Source organism: Lepidochelys kempii, chromosome 4, assembly GCF_965140265.1.
Source record: "Lepidochelys kempii isolate rLepKem1 chromosome 4, rLepKem1.hap2, whole genome shotgun sequence".
Classification (NCBI taxonomy): domain Eukaryota; kingdom Metazoa; phylum Chordata; order Testudines; family Cheloniidae; genus Lepidochelys; species Lepidochelys kempii.
In genome coordinates, this window is record NC_133259.1 from 83,716,357 (window position 1) to 83,741,260 (window position 24,904).

The 24,904-nt window shown below is 39.6% G+C and overlaps 1 protein-coding gene across 23 annotated transcripts in view; it reads right to left on the minus strand.

Moving 5' to 3' along the window:
- PCM1 (pericentriolar material 1) overlaps window positions 1-24,904 on the minus strand; it is an 89,206-nt gene that overhangs the window by 19,520 nt on the left and 44,782 nt on the right. For 14 of the 23 annotated variants that reach the window (XM_073341890.1, XM_073341897.1, XM_073341889.1 and 11 more), the window contains 10 exons: window positions 23,183-23,314; window positions 15,950-16,140; window positions 14,838-15,029; window positions 12,945-13,167; window positions 12,655-12,800; window positions 8,541-8,734; window positions 7,340-7,517; window positions 3,630-3,988; window positions 2,707-2,874; window positions 1,235-1,291 (listed from right to left, as the gene is read on the minus strand). In XM_073341890.1, the coding sequence (XP_073197991.1) occupies window positions 1,235-1,291; window positions 2,707-2,874; window positions 3,630-3,988; window positions 7,340-7,517; window positions 8,541-8,734; window positions 12,655-12,800; window positions 12,945-13,167; window positions 14,838-15,029; window positions 15,950-16,140; window positions 23,183-23,314 (1,840 nt within the window). The remainder of the gene's footprint in view (window positions 1-1,234; window positions 1,292-2,706; window positions 2,875-3,629; window positions 3,989-7,339; window positions 7,518-8,540; window positions 8,735-12,654; window positions 12,801-12,944; window positions 13,168-14,837; window positions 15,030-15,949; window positions 16,141-23,182; window positions 23,315-24,904) is intronic. The other 9 variants (XM_073341898.1, XM_073341894.1, XM_073341887.1 and 6 more) reach the window with 3 other exon arrangements.

Here is a 24,904-nt window from a genome sequence, read left to right on the forward strand (position 1 = left end):
CCTTCCCAGCCAAATCTCACCCCCACACCTGGAACCGCCCCAGCGTGCAGAGCTTCCTACAGCCAGATGTGGGTTCTGGGGGTTGATCTGACCCAGCCCTGGCTGCTCCATGCAGGGGAGGAGGAGGGGGAAGTCCATCTCTGTCCTCCTCCTGCCACCCCTCACCCAGGACTAACGTCCCTGGGAGGCCGGGGCATCCCCGAACCCAACACACACACACTCACCCACCCACCCCATGGTCACTTACCTCTCCCACAGCTTCCTGAACAGACGCGCCTGCGCTGCGGGGGACGGTGAGTGAGCACTGATACAGCTTCTCTTTGCTTCCCCACAGCAAAATAGTTTCTGTGGGGAAGCAAAGAGAATCTGTGGGGGTGGACGTGTTTCTGCATGCACGCAGTAGTTCAGAATTTTCCTCAGGAGTAGTACTGTAAGTTCCATTAACTGTTTCATGTAAGTAAAGTTAACTATTTAAAAAAAAAAAAGGGGGGGGGGGGTTAAGGGAAGTGTAGTCCTTGGAAAACTCAGTAAGCTTACTGATCCTAATAAAGGGCCATTCCCTACTATTTTAAAGTAACAGGAGTACTATGGGATATAGTTCTGTTGTTTTTCTTCTTTAATTAAAATACAGTTGAATGTTTGTGGCTTATAACAAAGTTTACTAAATTATTCAAGAATGCAGACAAATATATTAAATCTACTATCAGATGTTAGTTTAGCAGTCTTACAAGTGTGCTTAAATGCAGTTTTATTTTTTAAAAGACTAAAATATAATGGTCGCCTTTCAACATTTACTGACATACTCAAATGTACTTTGCTTTTCAGTGGCAAACTGAATCCAATCATCAATTCTACCAAAGCTGCAGGCTAATAATTAAGGGCACAAGAACACCTGTAATTAATTTTACTATGTTCAACATGCATATTTTGTATCAAAATCAGTTATTAATGCAATTAACCATATTGTACTTTATATAGGAAAAATATGAAGTACAAACCAGATATGATACAAGGTAGCTGTGTTATCGAATATTCAGCAAAACACAAGGTTCTTGTTTTCCTGGGGTTGGAGTGGGGAGTTGTTTTAAATAAAATACTCGCAACAATATAAATTAGTATACATAATGCTATTTCACTAAAAGAGCTCTCGAGAAACACAGTTTAGTTTTAGAACACAAACTAAGAAAAGTAAGTAGCTGTGAACAGTTTTGAAGCTAAGCAATTAATGCATTACCTGGGGCTTCAATGCATGCATTTCTGTTAGACTGCTGCAGTATTCTCCTAGCATGTGCTGTAGGAAAGCGGGGACAGACAGTGATAAACACAAAAATGTGTACTAGAAATAAAGACTCGTCTATATGAATCAGTGGGAGGAAGACTCATTAAAATGACACTAAACTGAATCTACAGAACTAGTGGAGGGGAGTAGGGGGTTTGTTTGTTTAGGAAGTTTTGTGTTTTGTTTTAAGCAACTAAAACTAATTATCCCAACTAGAAAAGAAATACAATCGAATCTGGTCAACATTAACTGACAAATGCCAGAGATATTCAAAATATTTAACCTAAAACCAAGAATCAGTTTACAAATGTGATAAACACTATATCCCATATTCTGCCCTATCATATATGCAAAGATCCGACTGGAACAACAAACGCAATTCCAAGTTCATCATTTGCCCATAAACCTTTGGATACTGAGACTCAGGGATAAACTACATGGAAGAGAAGGACAAAGTCTGACTAAGTGTAATAAAGAAGCAATGGATCAAAATCACAATTCTTAAGTGAATCTTAAGTGTTTCATAAAGGTCAAAAGGGAAGGGGGGGGAGATACACTTATAGGGGCATCGTAAGGTGTTTGTTTTGATAAATTTCTTTTTCTCCTCCACAAAACCTAATAATCAATATGTTTTAAGGAATTAAGCAAAATATACTATTTTAACTAAATTTTGGCATTAAACATCTTTTGGGAAGCAGTGTTTCCACCCAAACACTGTTGCATTGATCCAACATTTAAGAATCTAAAAATGATACGACATACAGTATGTTCACAATACAGGTTGCAGGAATGCAAAAAAGGAAGCAGTTTAAACAGTGAAATGTAAATGCAGATTTTTAAAGATATGACTGTTAAGTAAGGATTTACTTTTTTTTTGATCCTGGAAGAGTCCCTTTAAATGTGAACGTGAATGGAAAGAAAGAGCATGCAGTACAGTTTGTAATTTAAAATATTAAGTGCAGGTGGAATATATCATCTGAAAATCTAACTGGTGTTTTTTGTCATGACTGTTTATCTATCACAACTGGCACCTCCCTTAAAATAACATTAATGAGTACATGTATCTTTCCCCAGACTGCTTTCATAGTAAGATTCCAGCTGAGTTTCAAAATTATGTTAATCTAATATTTAGTCTACTTCAGAACGCTTTCTGCTTTATTACAATATTTGTACAGCAGTTTTGAAGATGAAAATGTGATGCAAGATCTTAAATATTATATATGTATCCTATATACACATTTAGCAAGGGCTTGAATAGTGACAGCAATTAATTAATGGAAGTCATGAAGTGACTGTCCCTTACCTGAAAAACCCTTTAGTAGCTCACAGGAAGACTGGTAAAATACCCTTAACAGTTAATAAGGAGTTACAGGATCAACACTCTTTTACAGAAGTTTTTAATATTGTTCAGATTAATTAAAGAATACCTGAGGACATTTCTGTAGATCTACTATACTTAATTATTTTTTCCAATTGTTCTTGATTCTTTTTGCTGAACACTTTTGCTTGAACAGCCTCTTCACTGTGCACAGAGCGCCTGCTCCTATTATTCTCGCAAGGTTCCCATGTACTAGAAATGCTGGCACTTTCATAACCTTAAATGAACAAAAAGTGTCTCTTTACAAAAAGATCTTAAAATCAGCCATTTCTAGTCGGTTTTAATGATAGCTCAAAAGTGCAATCCAAAGACTTGTTAACCACTCTTTTGTTACTTCAAACTATGCAGAACTTAAATTATTTTTACAGTAATGGGAGGTTGAGATGTCTATGTAATTAGCATTGACAGCGTCAAACATGAATGAGAGATTATTACGGAGAGGAGAGCAGTGGTGAAGTATTAACAATGAATAGTCTGCAAGATGCAATTCACCACAGAATGTTTGTTGGCTAATAACAAAGTCTGATGCAGAAGCATATTGGCAGATTACAAGCACCCAGATCAACACTAACGTGTTTTACATGCGCGTATGCACATTGGCAAACAATTCTGTACTACATTACACTGTTTAAACAAACTGCAATTTAAATTGGGTTTTCTCTTAGAAAAAAATGTTATCACTAGTAAACACTGCGGAATTCACTCCCATCTTGTTGAGTTTCATACCTTTCCACACTGAAAGCACCATGTTCAAGCCATTAGCATTTCTGACACGTGTAAGATGACAAAAATAAAACTTCTGCTCCATCACTTACCATCTCCACATCTTGTGTAAAATTAACTTCCATTCCCAAAGCTATACTATTCCTTATGGACACTATCTACACTCCAGAGTACAGCCGAAGCAACATTTAAGTTATATGATTAAAATGGAGTTTGTCTCAGTGCCCTTAAAATTAACTGAAAACCTACCAGTATTTTTAACTCTGCTTTTTAGCTGAGAACTCCTCCTCTTATTCTTCGATTTAGGTGTTTTATCTTTAGATGCCAAGCTGGCCTGGGCTGATGCTTTTCTAGATTTAAATGTTTTAGTCACAGTAGTTGGATCCACTGGATCAGGCATACTGCTAAAACTCTCCAAAGATTCCTCATCAAACTCTCGTCTCCTCCGGCTGGTATCAGACTGACTTTTGTGATTACCAGAAGCCATATTTTGTACTGAAACCGCAAACCCTGCCTTCAGGAATGGCTGTTTTTCTTTTCTTCCTTCTTGGCTGTCATCTAGCCAAACTGCTCTGTTTTCCATTTCCTCTTCAGGTTGTCTCTGACTCCTTATCAGAAAGAAAAGTTGTAAAATACTATTACAACAAAGCTCTTTGGGGAAGGAACTGTGAATGCTCTCAGACAAATAAATTATAGATTCATCCATATTTGAGGAATACCTGTACAGTGACACAAGAGCCAGCAACTGTGAGGTGTTGCTGCAGAATTAGCAACATTTTAAAAAAAAAAAAAGGGAGAGTTACAGGCATTAGAAGAAATTCAAATTACCCACTGAGTTGATCATGCAGAGATATATATTTCAGATTTATGGTTGTATATAGTGTCTTTTTTTTTTTTTTAAATCAATGCAGCAACACATTGTTCTGAAGAACATAAGGATGGCCATAACGGCAGACAGATTGTCCCTCTAACTCAGTATCCCGTTTTATGGCAGTGGCTGGCGCCACATGCTTCAGAGAGCACAAACAGCATCGGACAACTTATCCAGTGATCTATCCCATTGTCCAGTCCTAGCTTCTAGGAGTCCAAGGTTTAGGGCCACCCAAAAGCATGGAATTGCGACCCTGCCCATCTTGGCTAATAGCCATGGATAGATGTATCCTCCATGAACTTATCCAATTCCTTTCTGAACCCATTTATACTTTTGGCTTTCACAACATCCCCTGATGAGATCCACAGGTTGACTGCACATTGTATGAAGAAGCGCTTCCTTTTATTTGTTTTAAACCTGCTGCCTATTAATTTCATCAGGAGAACCCCTGGTTCTTGTGTTATGTGAAGGGGTAAATAAACTTCCTTATTCGTTTTCTCCACACCATTCACAATTTCATAGACCTCTATCATATCCCCCCCTTAGTCGTCTCTTTTCCAAGTTGAACAGTCCCAGTCTTTTTAATGTGATCACTCTCCTTATAATGTGTATGATAATCAAGGTGGGCCATTTCCAGCACAAATCCAGGTTCTCCCCCCACCCTCCCCAACAAACCCGCTCTCCTGTTGGTAGTAGGTTATCTAAAGTGATCACTCTCCTTACAATGTGTGTAATAATCAAGGTGGGCCATTTCCAGCACAAATCTCTCCTCATGTGAAAGCTGTTCCATACCCCTAACAATTTTTGTTGCCCTCCATACTTTTCTCAATTTTATTTTGAGATGGAGCAACTGGAACTGCATGCATTATTCCAGGTGTGGGTGTACCATGGATTTATATAGTGGAATTATGATGTTTTCTGTCTTATCTATCCCTTACTAATTATTGGCTTTTTGACTGACGCTGCATACTGAGCATGTTTTCATCCACGTCTCCAAGATTGCTTTCTTTGCTAATTTAGATCCCATCATTTTGTACATCTACTCGGTATTACGTTTTCCAACGTGCACTATTTCGCATTTATCAAGACTGAATTTTATTTGCCATTTTCTTCCCAGTCACCCAGTTTTGTGAGTTCCCTTTGTAAGTTTCTGCAGTCTGCTTTGGATTTAAACTATCTTTAGTAACTATGCATCCTCTGTAATTTTGCCACCTAACTTTTTACCCCCTTTATCCAGATCATTTATGAGTATGACAAACAGCATTCGTCCCAGTACAGCTACTAGGGAGACTCTGCTATTTACCTCTTTCTACTGTGAAAACTGATAATTTATTCCTATCCTTTGTTTCCTATCTTTTAACCAGTACTGATCTGAGAGGACCTTCCTTCTTTATCCCATGACTGCTTACTTCACTTAAGAGCCTTTGGTGAGGGACCTTGTGAAAGGCTTTCTGAAAGTCCAAATACACTGTATCCACTGGATTCACCTTTGTACACATCTGTTGACATCCTCAAAGAACTCTAATAGATTGGGAAGAGTGAACACGATTTTTGTAAAGGGAAATCATGCCTTACCAACCATATTGTGTTCATCTAGATGTCTGATATTTCTGTTCTTTACTATAATTTCAGCCGATTTGCCTAGTACTGAAGTCAGGCTTACCAGCCAGTAATTACCAGGATTGTCTCTGAAGACTTCTTTAAAAATCAGCATCACATTAACTATCCTCAAGTCATCAAGTACAGAGGCTGATTTAAGCGATAGGTTACATACCACAGTCAGCTGTTCTGCAATTTCCTATTTGAGTTCCTTCGGGACTCTTGGGTGAATACCATCTGGTCCTGGTGACTTATTTCTGTTTAATTTACCAAATTGTTCCAAAACTGATACCTCAGTCTGGAACAGTTCCTCAGATTTATCACCCAAAAAAAAAAATGGCTCAGGTGTGGGAATCACCCTCACATCCTCCACAGTGAAGAACAATGCAAAAAATTCATCTAGCTTCTCCACAACAGTCTTTTCTTCCTTGACTACTCCTTTAGCACCTCGATTATCCAATAGCCCCACTGATGGTTTGGCAGGCTTCCTGTTTCAGATGTACTTAAAAAAATTATTGATGTTAGTTTGTGTCTTTTGCTAGTTGCTCTTCAAAATTCTTTGAATGCCTAATTATACTTTTACATTTGACTTGCTCGAATTCATGTTCCTTTGTATTTTCCCAAGTAGGATTTGACTTCCAATTTTTAAAGGAAGTCTTTTTGCCTCTAATGTCTTATGTTCTGTTGTTTAGCCATGGTGGTGTTTTTGGTCCCATTACTTTTTTTTTTTTTTTTTGTTTAATTTGGGATATAGATGTAGTTTGAACCTTCATTATGGTTTTTATGTTTTTAAAAAGTTTCCATTCAGCTTGCTGACATTTCACTCTTGGGATTGTTCCTTTTAATTTAACTACTTTCCTCATTTTTGTTTAGTTCCTCTTTATGAAGTTAAATGTTACTGTGATGGATTTCTTTGGTATTTCCCCCCCTACAAGGATGCTAAATTTAATTACATTATGGTTGCTATTGTCAAATAGTTCAGTTTGTGGACCAGCTCTTGTTTGCCACTTAGGACTAAATTAAGAATTGCCGCTCCTGTTGTGGGTTTCAGGACTAGCTGCTCCAAGAAGCAGGGATTAAAGGCAATAACATATCCCTCTCTGCATGATGTACTTTAGCACAACATTATGTAACAGTTTGGCAACAGAACATATCGTCTACTCATTAAAATACATATTTCAATATTTGTAAAACTGATATTTTTTCCTACATATAAAAACTGTAAGATCATTCGGCAAACATTGGGCCTAACTATACCCAGTGTATTTTCCATACACACCAAAAACTGTACATTAAGAACTTTTTTTTCTGTCAACAGAAAATAGTCATAACATAGGTAGGGAAGAGCAAATTACAATGAGGATTGTTCACCATTTAATGCAATTGCTTACCTTCCAAGTAGAAGCTCAGATATCACTGATGGGTCCCAAAACCAAATTACAGGTAAAGAATGATTAAAGGAGAATTTCACCATAAATAGTTAAAATACCTTTGTTTCTCTGCTCCAATAGAGGAACTGCTTTCAAAGGGCTTTGGAAATGCCATGTATTCAGTTTTTCCTGAAGTGTGATCTAGGGGTTGCTGCTGCGGCTGCTCACTGTTGTGTGGGGTAACATTGTGTGCAAAATCTCCAAAACCAGAGGGAAACATAGGGTTGAAGTTCATACCTGTGAGGGTAAATTAAAGCTAATCAGAAGACATACCACACTGCAAAAAAAATAAAAGTGACATCACATTAGAGAATACACTGCATATCACAACAACTTCAAAGTTTTATCATCATGCAATGTTCTAGTAAATATTTTAAAAATGAAAACTATGGGGAAGAGACAAATAAAAAAAACAAAATAAAACCAGTAGTTGACTTTAAACTACTGCGATACTGAGGCCTTGTCTTAATTTGTCCAAATTCAATGATCTCTGAGCTACCACCACTGTAGATGCACAAGTGCAACCCATAGCTTAGCCAGGGTAATCTGCCATTTGCACAGTGTAGCTTTTTACCCAGATTTCAAGCAGGGATAAGTTCTGCAAGTGCAAATAGGAACTTGTCTGTCTACACTAATGGTTTGTACTGGTGTAACTGCTCAGTAACATATAATGCCTGTTTGGTGGCAGTTTCAATCCAAAACAAGTGCTAGCAGTCAATGAAGTAATGAACAAGTTCACGCTCCCCACAAAGGCAGCCCTTCTTCAGAAGGCTGTTACTGCATAATGGCAGGGGCTTGTGTGGAAACTTCTTTTAACATTCCTCATCCTATATCTGACCTATACATAGGAGGATTTCAAACATCACTGGTGTAATCTGGCATGTTTCACCAGCACTAAGATCATGTTTTTCCCCACACTGCTAGCTAGAAGTCATGCCCTCCATACGGAGATCAAAATATGTACGCCATCTTTTGGCAGCAAATGTTCATGCCCATCTGCTTGGACTCACTCACAAGTTGTTTGGACCATTTCATTAGGCAATATGATCTGGGGAACATATACAGACAGGCAGGTAAAGCAGGCCTCCAGCAGCTGAGGTTAATTGGTTTGTGGAAGGAAGTAGAGGGAAAACAGTAAAAATACTATTTTAACATGAGAACCTATTTACCAAAGTCCAACAAAGCAAAAGGTTTATGTAACCTGTTCACCAAAACTATGTTTAGTCATTTCCTTCTCTTTACATTTCCAGAAATACCTACCTGGTGTAAAAGAAGAAAAATTAGTAAATCCAGGTATGTTAAATAGATTCATAGGTTGAGGAGGAAAACTGAAAGGACAAAATACTGTAGGAGATGGAGGTGGTGGTGCGCTGCTGCCTCTTTCCTTTCTTTGCGGCTTCTCCTGCTGCTGCTGTTCTTGTTGGTACATAAGATCATTTAACATCTGTTTCAACCTATGAAATACAGAAAAGTTACTGCTGAAGAGAAAGGCAAGTTACAAAAATGATACATAGTACAAAGGTTCACTTATTTCAAATACATGTAAATTTTAAAAGGACCATAACCAACTGGCTTTCCCGCCCCCCCCCCACCTTCCCTTCAGTACATCAACTTTGAATGAATTATACACTCCATATACTGGAAACCCAACAACTAAAGCAACATGGAAGTCATATAGATTTGCACCTACCTATTAACAGACAACCATAGTTATAGAGTAGGCAAAATTCCCAGAAAAGCAGATATTAATACAACAAAGCATTTCTGGGGAAAATTTGCTAAACCTGTTTTCTTTCATAATTTCAATGTACTGAATTTGAAAATAGTTACTAAGCTGAGTTTTGAACTTGAAGGTAAGTAAAAAACAAAAGAGAAAATGACTACCATTTGAAACTTAAAAAAAACCCCACAAAGTAAAGGAGAGATACTAAATATGGAATATGTTCCTAATTTGGAATACCATGCTATCAGAAAATACATGGAGTGATCTCTGTTGAAGATTATACTCTCTGCTTCCTCTAGTCACGTAATGATAGGCACTGGAATATTGTTGGTTTTCCGATAAGGACATTTAAGATTAAGTAAACTAACTACTTTTCAGGTATTTTTGATAGGTTAAGGAGTTAAATGCACTGCTATCCGTTACACAAAGTATCATGCACAACACAGTATGATAAATTATTTCTGTAAGTTCTCTTTCAAAAATATAAATTTTTTATTATTATTAGCTAATTATCAGCCCCCTAACCAGTAACCTAACTAAAGCTGACTTTTACTTACAGTGTGCGTGAGTTCTGAGTACTGATCTGGATAACAATGCCATGGCATAAGTGATATACTGGTAAATATTTATTTGTTCAAACGTTCATGTGACAGTTAATTGCATTATTATTGTCATGTATTCCATACACAAAACATGGAAGTAGTCCTGAACATGACACATCCCTCAACAGCATCTTATGAAAAAGGCATTATTTGCCAACACGTGAAAAAGGAAATTTTGCTTCTAGCAAACACAGATTGGCTACAATACAGGAGGCAACCAATGCAAGACAGAAACTAAGATTTCCAGAATAGGGATGCAATTGATAGATTTCTAAACAACTCTTCAATCTGAATGCAGGTAATGATTACTCTGGCATATAAACCGTTATGCATGCACAGATCAAGGTAAAATTGGCAGACTTAATAAATCCATTGAAGCTACTAGTAAAGAGTGAACTTCAAACCCAATCTTGCATTACAATCACCAAAACCTCAATAGTGTTTCAGAGTAAGGTCCCCCACAGTGAACTGGAGTCTTTGCATTTTCTGCCAGGATTCAAGTTCCATACAAAAAAAAAAAAAAAAAAATTCCTCGGTACCATTCAAAATAAACAAATATATATTTGAGGCAGAAGAGTATGAACATGAGTTCAGTGTACGTGTAAATGGTGTTAAGTGACCTTATAGCCTTAGAAAGGATATACCACCCTAATTGCTATAAGCATTTCTGGAGAAAAGTAACAAAAACTAAGCACGAAACCACTAAGTGCTCCTGACTTGACAATGGTCTCACTTAGTAATGAGTTAAAACATTGTGCTCCAAAAGGATGTGGAATTTTCACAGACATGGACTTTTTACTGTTTTCTCTCAAATGAAGCTGGTGAAGAGGTCCAACATTCATTTACAAGTTGTATGGCAACCGTCAAAGAAAAATTTTCTACTATTGATGGTATTTACAAATTCATTGTCTTAAGTGATCAACCTGCTTCGAAGAGACAAACACTATTAGTGCCGATCAAATTTTGTCACATCCCTCTCTAAATTGTTAGGCAGTAAAGCAGAAGAAAATGCATCAACCATTCCATTTTCCAAGACCAAGCTGGAAAATGAATTTCTCTCAATGGTACATGTAGCACTGGAATTATGTTCAGATATACTTGCTCATCCTGGATGCCATGGGTTAAACACCAATGAGGAAGAGGCACTAGCCTGTGTGCCAAATAGCGCATAAATGTTTTTGCAACTCATCTTGGCTGGCCAGTCTACTCTTGAGGTAGGGGAAGCTGAAGAAGGTGGTGATGGTGATAAGGAGGGAGGACACAGAAGATAACATTGCAGAAGAATGTGAAGAGGAGAAACAGGAATCACAAACAGTCCAGGGCATTAAATATTACACATTTCATCTAAGTGTAAGTGGAGGTAAGAAGTGGACACCCAAACGTGTTGGCCTTGGAAGTATACTTCACCAGGCAACAAGATAAAAAAACTTGTCCAGTTGTTTCACAACACTGGGCATTGCATCAGCTGCAAGGACATACTTCGAGTTGACATAGCACTGGCCAAGAGCACTCTGATGTCAGTGAATGAGGATGGAACAGTGATCCCATCAAACTTGGTTAAAGGAAGATTTACCCATATCACTGTAGATAATATTGATATAAATAAGCACACACTTGATGGGCAAAACACATTACATATCACGCAGTATGGAGCCTAGCAGAGGCAACCAGCATCAGATCTGATACTGCACAACACAACCAATAAATCATGCTACTTTAAATGTTCCCGATGCAATACACCATTTTTCCTGCTAATATCACAGCAGAACCAAAATTCAATGAAGATGTCCTAGCAGAATGATTTAATGAACACACAAAAGATTACCAGTCAGCTTTGAAAGCACAAGCACAGGATATGTTATTTTCCCTCAAACATCGATTTGAAAATCCAAAATCTGACTGGATACGTTTTAACGAAAAGCACAGTAACGCAATTCTCCATTGAACTACATATGGCTACATGTCTATCTTTCAGTCACCAGTTTGTGAAGCTGATACATTGAATGCTGTCATGAAAAGACTTGCACAAGTCACACACATCATCAACAAAAACATGTAGTCTTAACTGTTGATCAACCTAATATTAGGTTGACAAACAAAAGAACATGTAATTGCTGGTAAAAATTATGCAAAAAACCACTTGAGATTACAAGCTCACTCTATAGGCAATGTGGAGAACTGCTATTATGACAATTTCTGAGCTATCTACAGCAACATGACAAGAAACTCAAAGAAAAGTTCCTGGATTTGGAAAAACCCGATGCTGCAGAAGATTACAATGACTGGATGGGCATCCAGTCATCAGCACGTTTCCGTGACCAGATGGCATCATTTGCACTGAACAGTACAGACAACCATCGCAACTTCAAGTACATGAATATGGTGTGTATTCTTCTACTCTTCATCAGAGCTCAACAGAATGGAATTTGGGACCTTCATCTGTATGCCTTCAAAAGAATGCTTCTATTTTTTCACTAATACAACCACACAAATTATGCTCAGTGGGGATTTGTGTACTTAGCAGAAATAAACCATCTCCCTCTGGAGGTACTTGAAGAGCTCCATAGAGGCAACTGGGTTATGAAAGTTTCCAACCACAGATTCAGTCAGGTAGATCCGGACCACTCCAAAGAGTGGCTCAATGCCACTGTTAAAAGAGGAGGAGGAATTATAGGTATCACAAGGCTAACACCACCAAAGAAAAGTAGTACATTATAAATGCTTCCTAAAGAAATGGAAGGGTTTTTTCATTCACTGTAGGAACTCCACCTCCCAAAGCGACAGTAGCTAGCTCAATGGACTCATTCATCTGTCGACATAGCTGCATACGCACTGGGGATTAGGTTGGCATAGCTATGGCGCTCAGGGTTGTGAATTTTTTACACCCTTGTGTGCTGTAGTTATGTCAACCTAACTTTTACATACAGACCAGGCATCAGTTTGATTTATTTAAAATATTTATCAGTTAAGTAAGCTTTTTGTTACTTCTGAATCATTTCAATATAAGTATTAGCAAAAGTCTCTCTCAAATACAGGATAAATAGCATACCTTTGAACATTATTCTGTTGCCATGTCAGCTGAGTATAGCATTGGTTTAACTGGTGCATTATAAGGTGCACTTGTGGAGATGCAACGTTACTGGGCATCACACTGTAAGGGCCCGTAAGCAGAGTCTGTAGTACACAAGAGAGGGTCTGTGGAAAGAAAGAAATGCTGGTCACCAAAACTTCAAATAAGTCAGCTGAATTATTCCTGAAAGATTTAGAGGAAGACACCACCACTACAATATATAGCATATAGAGTAATATGATACCAGAATAAATGCTTTTGATATTTACCTGCTGATCCTGCATCAAGGTCTGAGAAATACGGACACTAAATTCAAGCTGTTTCTTTAACTGGTTAATCTGCTCTTGCCATTGTTCCTTCTCCTCCACATAAGAGAGTTCAGACATCCACTTAAGGTTTTCTTGCCGTCGCATGCTAATATTCTGTTGTTGCCTTGTCTTAGCCAATGGACGGTAATTCCCATCTGCAGAAAGAGGGCGGCGATTCTTCCATCTGGGGAAAAGGGAGTGTCAGATTTCTTGAAAGTCAAAATAAACTTTGCAAATTTCAACTTTCTCCTCTTACAAAGTGTTCATAGTTTCAGTTCTAGGTAAACTATTAACAATTAATTAATACCACCAACACTTTTTTGGCATGAGCAGTTTCAGTTTCTTATTCAAGAAACTTACCCATTAGCACAAAAAAAGCTACTTTAACTTTTAAATTCAGTATGAGTTAGAGAACTGGCTGATGAGACTGACATCTAGGAATTCAGTATCTTCTGTTGCAGCTCTTCTCTTCTTACATCTCATATGGCAAGACTAACTTGTGAGTAAAGAATTTATCCTTCTAATTTCCACATATACTCTCATACTTTTATAGCTTATTCGTTGTAAGACAGCATGGGAGCCAAACAGAATATTTGCTGGGGTCATATCGGTGGCATTGTAAAATCATGCAAAACTGAAGAAGTATGCTCAGCAAGAATATGGGACAAAGGCACTAAAGATGCAACTGTATATGACAACTATTAATATACCGCCCTCCACAAATGGGTTTGAACAAATGGCCAACCAGTGGAGTGTTTCCATCACTAAAATCAGCTACTACCCCATGGGGCTACAGAGTAACTAATGTTATATCTTTTTAAAAAGTTGATAAAGGTGATCTTGGGAATTATAGGCCTATAAACCTTTCTTAAGTACCACAAAAATTAGTAGAAGTGATCATTAAAAACAGAACCATAAAATACCTACACAAACATGCTAGGACAGGGCACAGCTTCTGTAAAGGCAAATCATGTCTCTAATCCAGCGGTCAGCAACCTTCCATAGGGACACGCTGGCTGCCGCTTCCCGCAGCTCCCGCTGGCCGCTAACAGCCAACTGCGGCCACTAGGAGCTGCAGGGGGCTATGCCTGCTGACGATCAACCGAAAAACAATGACTCGTGGCCTGCCTTCGGACTATCCTGATGGACCATGTGTTGAAGGTTGCCAACCCCTGCTCTAATCTTTTAGAATTCTTTGAGTAAGTCAACAAAACAGAGGAAGGCAAACTGGCTGATCTGATTTATTTTGAAGTTCAAAAAGCCTTTGAAAAAGTCCCTTAACAAGAGGCTACGAAGGAAACTAATTAATTAGTCATGTAATGAGACCAAGTGCTGTCATGGATTAAAAACTGGCTAAAACAACCACCAAAAAAAAAAAAAAAAAAAAAAATCAGAAATAAATGGTTAATTTTCAACATGATAGAAGTTAGCATGGAACATTTAGGGGCACCCAAGCGTTAAAACTGATGTTTAATGAAAAAAGTGTTGAACAATGAAGTGACAAAATTTGCAGAGCAGATCAAATTATTTAGATTAGTCAAAACTAGTAAAGACTGAGAAACATGAGGTGAATGAACAGCTTGATTGCAGATGAAATCCACTGTTGATTACACAAGTTGGAAGGAATAATTTGAACTACTCAAACACTGCACATAGCTAGTTTAGAATCAAGCTATAACCTCTTGACAAAAAAGATTTGACTAGGTGCCGCAGTTGACAGCTCAGTGAAAACCTCTTTTACTCAGCAATAGTGGAAGAAGACATTTTGTTATCAGCTTTCTCTGTATAAAAACTGAAACACTATTTTATAAAACTTACCCTAATATCAGACCAAAATTAAATAACGCTACTAACCTATCTTTATTTTCCGTAACACAATATGTACTTTGATGGTTGTTATGGGGATACATGGAGAAATTGTCATTAGAACTGGACTCTTGTTCTTCCTCCTCCTCTTCTGCCTGAACAAGTCCATCAGAAAGATAACCATCTCCATCTTCTTCATCTAGCACACACTGGGTAGAACCTCCCCATGTTGCCACTGTTCTAGTGAACATTAGACATTAAAAGATACAGTCAATCTGCCATTAACAAAGGATAACAGCTAAAATCAGAATACTAACAGTAAATTTAGAAATTTTATATGCCAATTATATCTACAAGTTGCATCAAAATGAATTTTGCAAACCTCATACCAATGCAGAGACAGTAAACTAATTTATAAAGAACTACTTGTGTTTGAACTTTGTAACTTATCAGAGAAACTTTTCCATTTGTTTGGATTCACAGATATAGCCAGCAAGGACCACTGTGATCATCTACAAAGACCTCCTGTATTACACAGACCATAGGACTTCCCTGAATCAACTCTTGTTTGAATTAGAGCATTTCTTTTAGAAAAACAGTGTTGATTTAACACTTGAAAATAAACCATTCTTTCAAGCTGGAATCAAACGAACAACTTAAGGATATCTTTCCAAACAGTCTAGAGTCCTGCCAGTTGAGCTATTGAAGGACAACCTAGTATTTTAGGTATTTGACAGCATTTTTCATACAGCCCTTTTTCCTTGTTTATAAGGGTTTTTCCCAAGTAATGGAGAAAAAAGAGAAAAAGCATTTTGAAAAATATAATATCAAAACCCCAACAAAATGGCAGGAAGCTCATAAGCAAGTGGGTATATCTCAGAAAACTTTTAGGTAATGTTTTGAAAGTGACTAGATTATAAATTTACAGTATGTCTTTAAAACTAAAAACAGTTTACTACTTTTTCCATTAAACACTGGATGTGGAATTTTGTTCCAAGTAAACAGAATTAAAAGAGTTTCTTACTAATTTATTTTTAAATTGAATACCTGTGAGACATTGTTCACAACAAATGTGAAATATACAGTAAAGGATTCCAGACTCCAAAGGTAAGACCATTTAAAGTGGGGGGGGGGGGGGGGAGGGTGACTCATGCTCTTACTTTTCCATCCTACTTTGTTGTGGAGTACATTGGGTCTCTGATCCATCACTTTTAACAGATGCAGCAACAGTAGATGTGGTTTCTGCCAGATCTCTTCTCCTCTGGTGTTCAGCCATTAAAGCTTCAAGCTGCTTTCTTCTCTGTCGTAACTCTTCCCTTAAAATCTCATGCCTACGCATCTCAGACCATAGCTATTTGAAATAAAATAGTTTGATCCTTCTGTTTCATTTTCCACATTTAACTATATTCAAAACCATTAAACAAACTAACAAATTAGGCAAAGCTATGGTTTTTCAAAATTAATTTGATGTGACTATATAGCAGAACAAGCAAAACGAAGAAAAAAACCTAAATTTCAGCTTGACAAACCTATGATCTAAGTTTCACCTTTTATGTTGTAAGAATAGAATGCAAGTTATGTCAACAAAAGTGAGGCTGATAAAATGATGATTCTCCTGTAATATTAAGAGGTGATCAGGACTGGGGCCACATGTGCAAAGGGCTTCACAAACTCATAAAAAATAGTCTCTGTCCTGAACACCTTAAAATCTAAAAAGATAAGCAACATAAGAAAGTGGGGAGAGAAGAATCCAATCAAATTGTTTATATTAATACTCTAGAAGAATAATGAAAGTGTATGATGATCTCCATTTATCACTCAAGCTAACCATCATTAACTCGCTGATTTCTTACAAATGTCAAGGCAGAATAGGAGGAATTTGAAAGAAAAAAGTGGTAGTGGTTTTATGGATCACTTCATGAGCATAGGAAGCATGAATGAAGGGACAGATGTTTCTGCAAGAAGCTGTGGCCCTAGCCTCTCCCCTGGCTATATAAGGACAGGTCCCCACTCCTCTCATTTCCTTCGCACAAAATGTCCAGAGTACAAATGCCGATCCAGAAGGGAAGGAGGATGGGTTGTGGAATACATACCTGCATCACCAATATACAGAGGACCAAGTGGCAGCCGTGCAAATGTCAAATATAGGAACATGCAAGTCCCAGGGTATTAGAGACAAAGTGGGTGACGTAATATCTATTATTGGACCAACTTCTGTGGGTGTGAGAGAAACTCTGTGTAAGATTGTCTCTCTCACCAACAGAAGTTGGTCTAATAAAAGATTACCTTACCCACCTTCTCTCTCCAATTTGCAAACATTGCTTAGAAATGCCACTGAGTTTGCCTGGGCCTTCATGGAATGAGCTTGCACGCGTTGAGGCGGCACAGTCTGAGCTACTTCGTATGCTGTCAGGATACAGGAAGTTATCCACCCAGAAATCACTTGTGAAGAGATCACTTGCCTCTTCATTTGGTCCACATATGAAACAAACAGATGAAATGAAGAATGGAAAGGTTTAGTCCTATCCAGACAAAAGGCTAAACAATCGCCTGACATCCAATATGTGAAGATGCTACTCATCTGGGATTGAGTGCAGCTCAGGGAAGAACCCTGGTAGATACGTAACTTGGTTCAAAAGAAACTGAGAAACCTCTTTAGATAAAAACTTAAAAATGTGGCTGCAAAGTTACTTTGTCTTTGGAAAACTGTACATAAGGAGGTTCTGGTATCAAAGCCCGCAACTCTCTCTCACACACACACACCCCTTCCAGATGTTTTTGTCAGAAGGGAAGCAGTTTTATGACACAGAAGAAGGAAGTGCCAGAGGCTTGAATGGTGGTCTCATAAGAGCCGCTAAGACGATATCAAGGTCCCACAAAGGGAACCAGTTCTTTAACCAGTGGATGGAGACAAATGACTCCTTTCAAGAACCTCGCTTCCATGGAGTTCAAACACACTGACTTCCCATGGATAGGTGAATGAAACGTGGAAATCACCGCCAGGTGCACTCTAACAAACTAAGTGCAAGACCAGAAGACTGAAGGTGTCAGCAGGTACACCCAAATATCCTGGATACAAGCCATTTTCGGTTGAATTCCCCAGGCTAACGACCTGAGGAGGTTGGAGAACTAACATTGTCTTGGCCACGGTGGAGCAATGAGAATGAGGTTGTCATGATCCAATTTCAGCTTGAGAATGATCTGCAGAATAATCGGAATTGGAAGAAAAGAATCCCAGCTCAGGTGGAAAGCATTGCTCACCGAGCCTGGACTGAGACCTCTCAAAAAGCAAGAGAGAGACGATTGTCGAGAATCCATAAAGATGGATTACTGGATACTGGGCTTCAGAAACCACTCATGATTCAGGGAGAAATTTCTACTCAGGTGATCCACCAGGTGATCCTAGAACCCAGGTAAATGATCAGCAATAGGATAATGTTTTCTCCGATGCAAAACTGCCAGAACCTGATGACCTCTTGACATAGCAGGTTGGCGCATGCTCCCTCCTTTCTGTTCACGTAATACCTCACAGTGGTATTATCAGTAAGGATGTGCATCGCCGAGTCCCTGATGTGATCTTAAAGGGCCTGATTGGCACTGTAGATGGCACAAAGCTCCAGGACACTGATATGCAGAGAAGTTTCCTATTGTGATCACAGGCCTTTCAGCAATCCCAGATGCACTCCCTAACCTACTAAAGAGGCATCGATGGAGACTTAGTGAAGGAAACACCCTTGCACACATTGCCCTGAGCCTCTCACCACCATAAGGACTCGAGGATCGGCAGAGGAAGTCGGACCGGTCCATCCACGAGTTCAGATGACAAATCAACTTTAGCCACATTTGAAGAGGACGAAGGCACAACCTGATATATTGGATTACTTATTTGCATGCAGCCACAGGGCCTAGCAACCTCAGGCATACACAGACTATTGTTGACGGTTGAGTTCCCTGCAGCTCCAGAGATAGGTGGCAAATCGCATGGAATTGGTCAGTAGTAACACTCGAACTCAGAGTCTAGTAGGGCCCCAATGAACTTGATTCTTTGAGTTGGAACCAATGTTGACTTTCCACTGTTTAGGATGAGACTTAGATGATCAAGTAAGTGTAGAATGAACTGAACATGAGAGGGGTCTTCTTCTCTGGACTTGCTTCTGAGGAACTAATCATCCAGATAGAAGAAGATATGAATTCTCTTCCTGAGGTATGCTGTCACCACAATTATGCACTTGTTAACATGCCAGGTGGGAGTGGAAGACAGACCAAAAGGAAGCATGGTATACTGATAGTGCTGGTCCAGCATGACTAACCACAGAAACCGCCTGTGGCTTGGGAGCACTGCTACATGGAAATAAGCATCCTGAAGGTCCAGCAAACCAGTTGCAATTTAACACAGGGAGGATAGTTGCTGAGGTGACCAGATGGAATCCCACATATCTGATGTATTTGTTGAGGTCACACAGGACATGACTCATCCCTCAGGGGAGTAGAATCCCTGTCCCCAACATTGCAGTGGAACCTCCTCTACAGCCCCCAAAGCCAGTAGAGACTGAACCTGCTCCAGGAGCTGTGTCTTGTGGGAGGGGTCCCTGAAGAGGGATGGAGGGGGAACTGTATGGCACAACCCCGGGTAATTGAGTCCCAAACACTAAAAAAAATGAGCCAGCCTGACCCTGAACAGGGGTAATGAAGATAGACTTCTGCTTGGGACATACAAGTCAAAATAGGCGCTTACTGGTTGCCAGTGGAGGACAAGCCAGTCATATACAGAGAGCAATGCCTGCTGATTCGCAGTGCACGTCTGCCAGGAAGAAGTAGTATAAATCTTCCTCCCCATTCCCTCCTGGACTCTGTCTTTAGTACAGATTTATATCTTCACTGTCATTACTGTGGTTACCACAACAGAGTTAGGGGCTGGTGGGAGCAGAAACCTTCAAAACCCAGCATGGGATTGAAGTATGACTTCTCCGCACACTTTGTCTTAGGAAATTATGAAGTTGGAGTATACCAGAGTGTCTTTGCAGATTCCAAGACAGCCTCATTTATCAGACCGGCTATTCTCCCTGGAGCTGATGACTGGAGAAGATCCAGCAGCTTACGTGTATTCTCCTGCATAAATTCAGCCTGGATGCCTAATGTAGCAGACATACACCTAAGAAGGTCCTAATATGCCTTAAAGTCCTCAAACATCAAAGGAGAGCAAGAGCCTGGCATGGCAGAGCTGTCCGGAGATGCTTTTGCTCCACCAGTGACAGGTCCTTTCTTAACCCACAGTTGGGATTGGAGGCCCAGACGGACAGGCTCAGAGTCGCCTGTAGCTGAGACTGTTTGGGAATGGAAGCCACCCATGGGATCCGTGATCTTGTTTTGGAGCAGGATAAATAATGGGACCTGAAAGACCAAGGAGTGTCCCAAGGATTCCAAGGCGGCCACTAGAGAAATGGATATGACATTGGTGATCAGCAGACACTGGGCCAAGAGCCCCCCTCTTGACTGCAGAAACTATGCCAACCTCCGTACCGATGGTGAGCCAAGGACAGTCTCTAGCGCCTATCAGACAATGACAAAGGGGAGGACGATCTGAACCTGGATCTCGAGGAGTCGCAGAGATTCTCTGGTGACAATGGAGCCAGCCACAACTGAGCAAACAAATGACCAGATTCATCTGAAGCCCAACAGAGATAGCATCAATGCCAAAAAGGAAGGGGGAATCTGCACTGAACGAGACACTCCCCCACCCAGTACCGGAAGAGGCACCAGCACCAAGGCCAAGGACCATGGCCGAAGGGGACATCAGCATGGCAGGGGTCTTTGGTGCTAGGCACAGCACTGGCCTCAGTTCCACAGTCTGGGACCTGGGCTGCGGTGCTGATGAACCCAGCAGCTTTACAACCCAGCCAGAATGGGCCAAGGGCACAATGGAAGATGACGCATAGAAGCTACAGCACCTTCAAACTCCTGAACCACTGGAGAGTCATGGACTGAGAGATAAAGCAGGTCTGATGCCACCTGATACACCTCAAGCATGGAGGCAGTCAGCACTGGTGCAGACATCATCGGTACCAGACTCACTGGATGCCCCATGGCTGGAACCAGAGTTGATATGGGCTCTTGCTGATCTTGGCACTGTACCAAGGAGAGGTTAGATAGATGGACCTGTTCCACTGCGCGTGCCAGGAGTATGGTGCTGGTGAACATTCCTCTTAGAAGATGAGGAAGTCTCAGAGAAACTTGGAGTGCTCCATAATTAGTCTTATGGGACATCTTCCTCGCCTCACCAAAGGAGGGAGAGCAACGCCTCTTCCTCTTGGAGGAAGCACTAGAGTCCGAACGTGAAGTCGCATCACTTGCTGGTTCTGACACCAACCGCCAAGCAGACGAGGGTCTCAGTGCTGAAGCGAGCCTCTTGGCCTGTTCCAGAAGGTGCTGCTTCACCCGTAAGTCTCTTGCCACCTCAGCTCTCTTTTTGAATGACATATAGGTGGAACACCATTCCTTATCATATCCCTCAGCCACAATAAGCACCTCATGTGAGAATCTCACACACACACAAAAAAAGACAGGCTAGTTTTCTGAGAGTTTTTCCACTAGATTATGAGACCAAAAACGTGAGATGAAAATATCACACAAAGCTTCAACGTAAGGCACAGGCGGTGAAAAAGAACTGAGTGGGAGTCAGGACAGAGCTGCCCTTATATAGCTAGAGGAGGGGCTAGGGCCTTTAACGCACAAATGCTTTCCTTCTGGGCATTGCTAGGCAAAGTTCTCCAGCTTCAGTGCACTGGGCACATGTACACCTACGTGGAATACATGGCTGCATCTACTCAAAGAGAGTAGGATGAAGTAATGGTTACGTACGGAGGAGCAAAGTTGTGAAGGACCTTGAAATCAAGAAGACACTTGAACCCGATGCAGTGAAACAGGGTAGTGGAGGAATTCAAAGGGGAAGGTAATATGGTTACAGCAGCAGGTAAACATAACTTTTGAATAGTTTCGAGCAGTGTTTTGAATAGATTTGAATGAGGTGATAAAGATGTCAGGGAAGACAGATAAGGTGGTATATTATACAAAGCATGAAGGCAAGCAGGCTGTTTTTGTTGCGAAACAGCTGAACACCTTTCTAGGCAAAGTTTCAGATATCTCTGAAAATATGAATTTGTTTATAGAAAAGGCTATATTTGGAAGTTAAAAATCAAAAGTTACTTGTGGAGTTTTAGAAATATGATCATCACTACATGCTCTTACTGTTATACCAGGACCTCTTTTTTTTTTTTTTTTTTTAAAGTAGAAAGAGACCCACACTGGTTATCAAAAGGCAAATTTAACTACATATATATTTGTAAGATGCCTAACTTTAACCAAATCCTGCTTTTCAAAAGATCTTGGAAACCCAACCAAATATATTTTAAAAAATTTGAGTTTAAAGCATGAGTATGCAAAATGGTCACCCATAGCTGGGACAGCATCATGTTATTAACCATAGTGTTGTGAAAAATATTAAATGGAAAAACATAACTGGTAAGTGAAAATGTATAGTTGATCGCACAGCAACACCTATCGTTAAGGGTGTACAAGCATTTTGTTCTAAAGGATAATTTTTAGACCTCTGTAATTTATCTCTTTACCCTTTGTTCTATTCTCATTTTTTGTTTTCAAGTCCCCAGTAAAAAATTTTCAGCCATTTGAGAACAAAAACATGACACAATACCATCTTGTCTTTATTTATAAAAAAACATTTATCCAACACTGTTAGAAGGCAAAAGCTATAAATCTTGCAAGAATACTCCTTCAATAAGACATCACCTTTTACCTTTTGGTGGTTTAGGGGAAAATCTTGAATTCAGTGACATTACAAGGATTTTAGACAGACAAAATTTCAGTTAATTGATAAAACTAATGATCTGCCAATGTAAACTAAGCAGAGTGTGTGTGTTTACATACGGTGAAATTATCCAGTTATAACATGTCAGGATGGAACAGTGGAGCTACATTTGCATGCACGAGGCAGATCCCTGGGAAACTAATTTTAAGATGTAAGCATGTGTGAAAGAGTGTCTGTCTCATATTCTACATGAACTCCCTGATTGGATGGGCTGTTCTTGGAATCCAGTTTCCTTGGAGATCATTCAATCCCTCTGGTTATAATTCCAAAATCATATCCCTTTTACAGCCAAATTCTGCAATATTTGCTTAAATATTTCTTTTTTGGCAAATACTTCTTGCTACTAAGGTTCAATGTTTGCTTTCTACAAACACACTTTTAAAAATAAACACATCTCAACATGTATATAAAAGACTTAAAATGTTTCAAAATATTTAAAAGGTATTTAAGGGTTTGTTTGTTTTTTTTAAAAGAGTAACTGACTCACAAGCAAGTCAGAAATGTCAAGTACCTCATTGTCCACTGTTACTGATTCTTCAGGTTCAAGAATAGGATTGCCTGCTGTGCTACTTTCAACAGCTGGTGTTGAAGTAGCAGGTGAGGCTGGTCTATTTGCTGGGCAATTCCCCAAGCTAGCTGACAACTGAAAGAAAAAGAAGATTTTAAAATTAAATAAAATATATATTACTAGAGTAAAACATATGTAATAAATTATTGCGTTCTGAAATTTCTACTTATTTCTTACTGTTATTGGATACAGCTATTCCCCGCTCCCTCCAACTACTCATCCCCAACTCAATTTTAGACTTGAGATATCAGCTCAAAGTCAACATATGCTATGAAGAATAGTCTCAGAACTAACATTACCTATACTTCAACCAGCATGCAGCCCATCTTACATTATGATCAATGCTACGTATAATATAAATGAAATCAGAAACTTTGTAATCACAAATGAATTTTAAAAACTCAAACCAACATTGTGCAATGTGGTAGAATACTGGTCCCTTTAGCTCTTTTAGTAATTGCAGCATTTTCAACTGCCTAAATGAAACATACTTTTGAAGAAAAGGCAACATCTTGTTAACTTTCATTTTGAGAGAACCAGTGTTACCTTCAGATCTAGGATATATTCCAGATTTAGGGAAAGATTGTAGTGAAAATGAAGTACACAAAAATTAACAAACTTTGCAAAGTTTGGTAAGATGGGCTCATCTGAGCTTCTGTTTTAATGCAGCCAAATATAAAGTCACCTTCACAAGATGAGACATTACTCTGGAATAGAGGGGTTCTGAAAAGGACTTAAGGTTCATAGTAAATAAGCTAATGACCATGAGTTTCCAGTGAGATTATGTAGCTAAAAGGGCAAATGCAATCCTTGCACCTATAAGAAGGAGATCACCACACAGGAGCAGAGAGGCAGAATCTAGCTCTGTATATGGCAGTACTGAGACCATTACTAAAATACAGTGTCCACTTTTTCAAATTTTTCAGTATTCATTCAGGAGTTCAGAAAGGAGCTACAAGAACAATTTGAAGTCTGAAAAACATGCCTTATATAGTGAGCCCTGGTCTACACTAGGACTTTAGGTCGAATTTAGCAGCGTTAAATCGATTTAACCCTGCACCCGTCCACACGACAAAGCCCTTTTTTTCAACTTAAAGGGCTCTTAAAATTGATTTCCTTACTCCACTCCCGACAAGAGGATCAGTGCTGAAATCGGCCTTGCCGGGTCAAATTTGGGGTACTGTGGACGCAATTAGATGGTATTGGCCTCCCGGAACTATCCCAGAGTGTTCCATTGTGACCGCTCTGAACAGCATTCTCAACTCAGATGAACTAGCCAGGTAGACAGGAAAAGGCGTGCGAACTTTTGAATTTCATTTCCTGTTTGGCCAGCGTGACAAGCTGCAGGTGACCATGCAGAGCTCATCAGCAGAGGTGACCATGATGGAGTCCCAGAATCGCAAAAGAGCTCCAGCATGGACCGAACGGGAGGTACGGGATCTGATTGCTGTATGGGGAGAGGAATCCGTGCTATCAGAACTCCGTTCCAGTTTTCGAAATGCCAAAACATTTGTCAAAATCTCCCAGGGCATGAAGGACAGAGGCCATAACAGGACCCGCAGCAGTGCCACTTGAAACTTAGAGCTGAGGCAAGCCTACCAGAAAACCAGAGAGGCAAATGGCCGCTCCGGGTCAGAGTCCAAAACATGCCACTAACCCAACCCT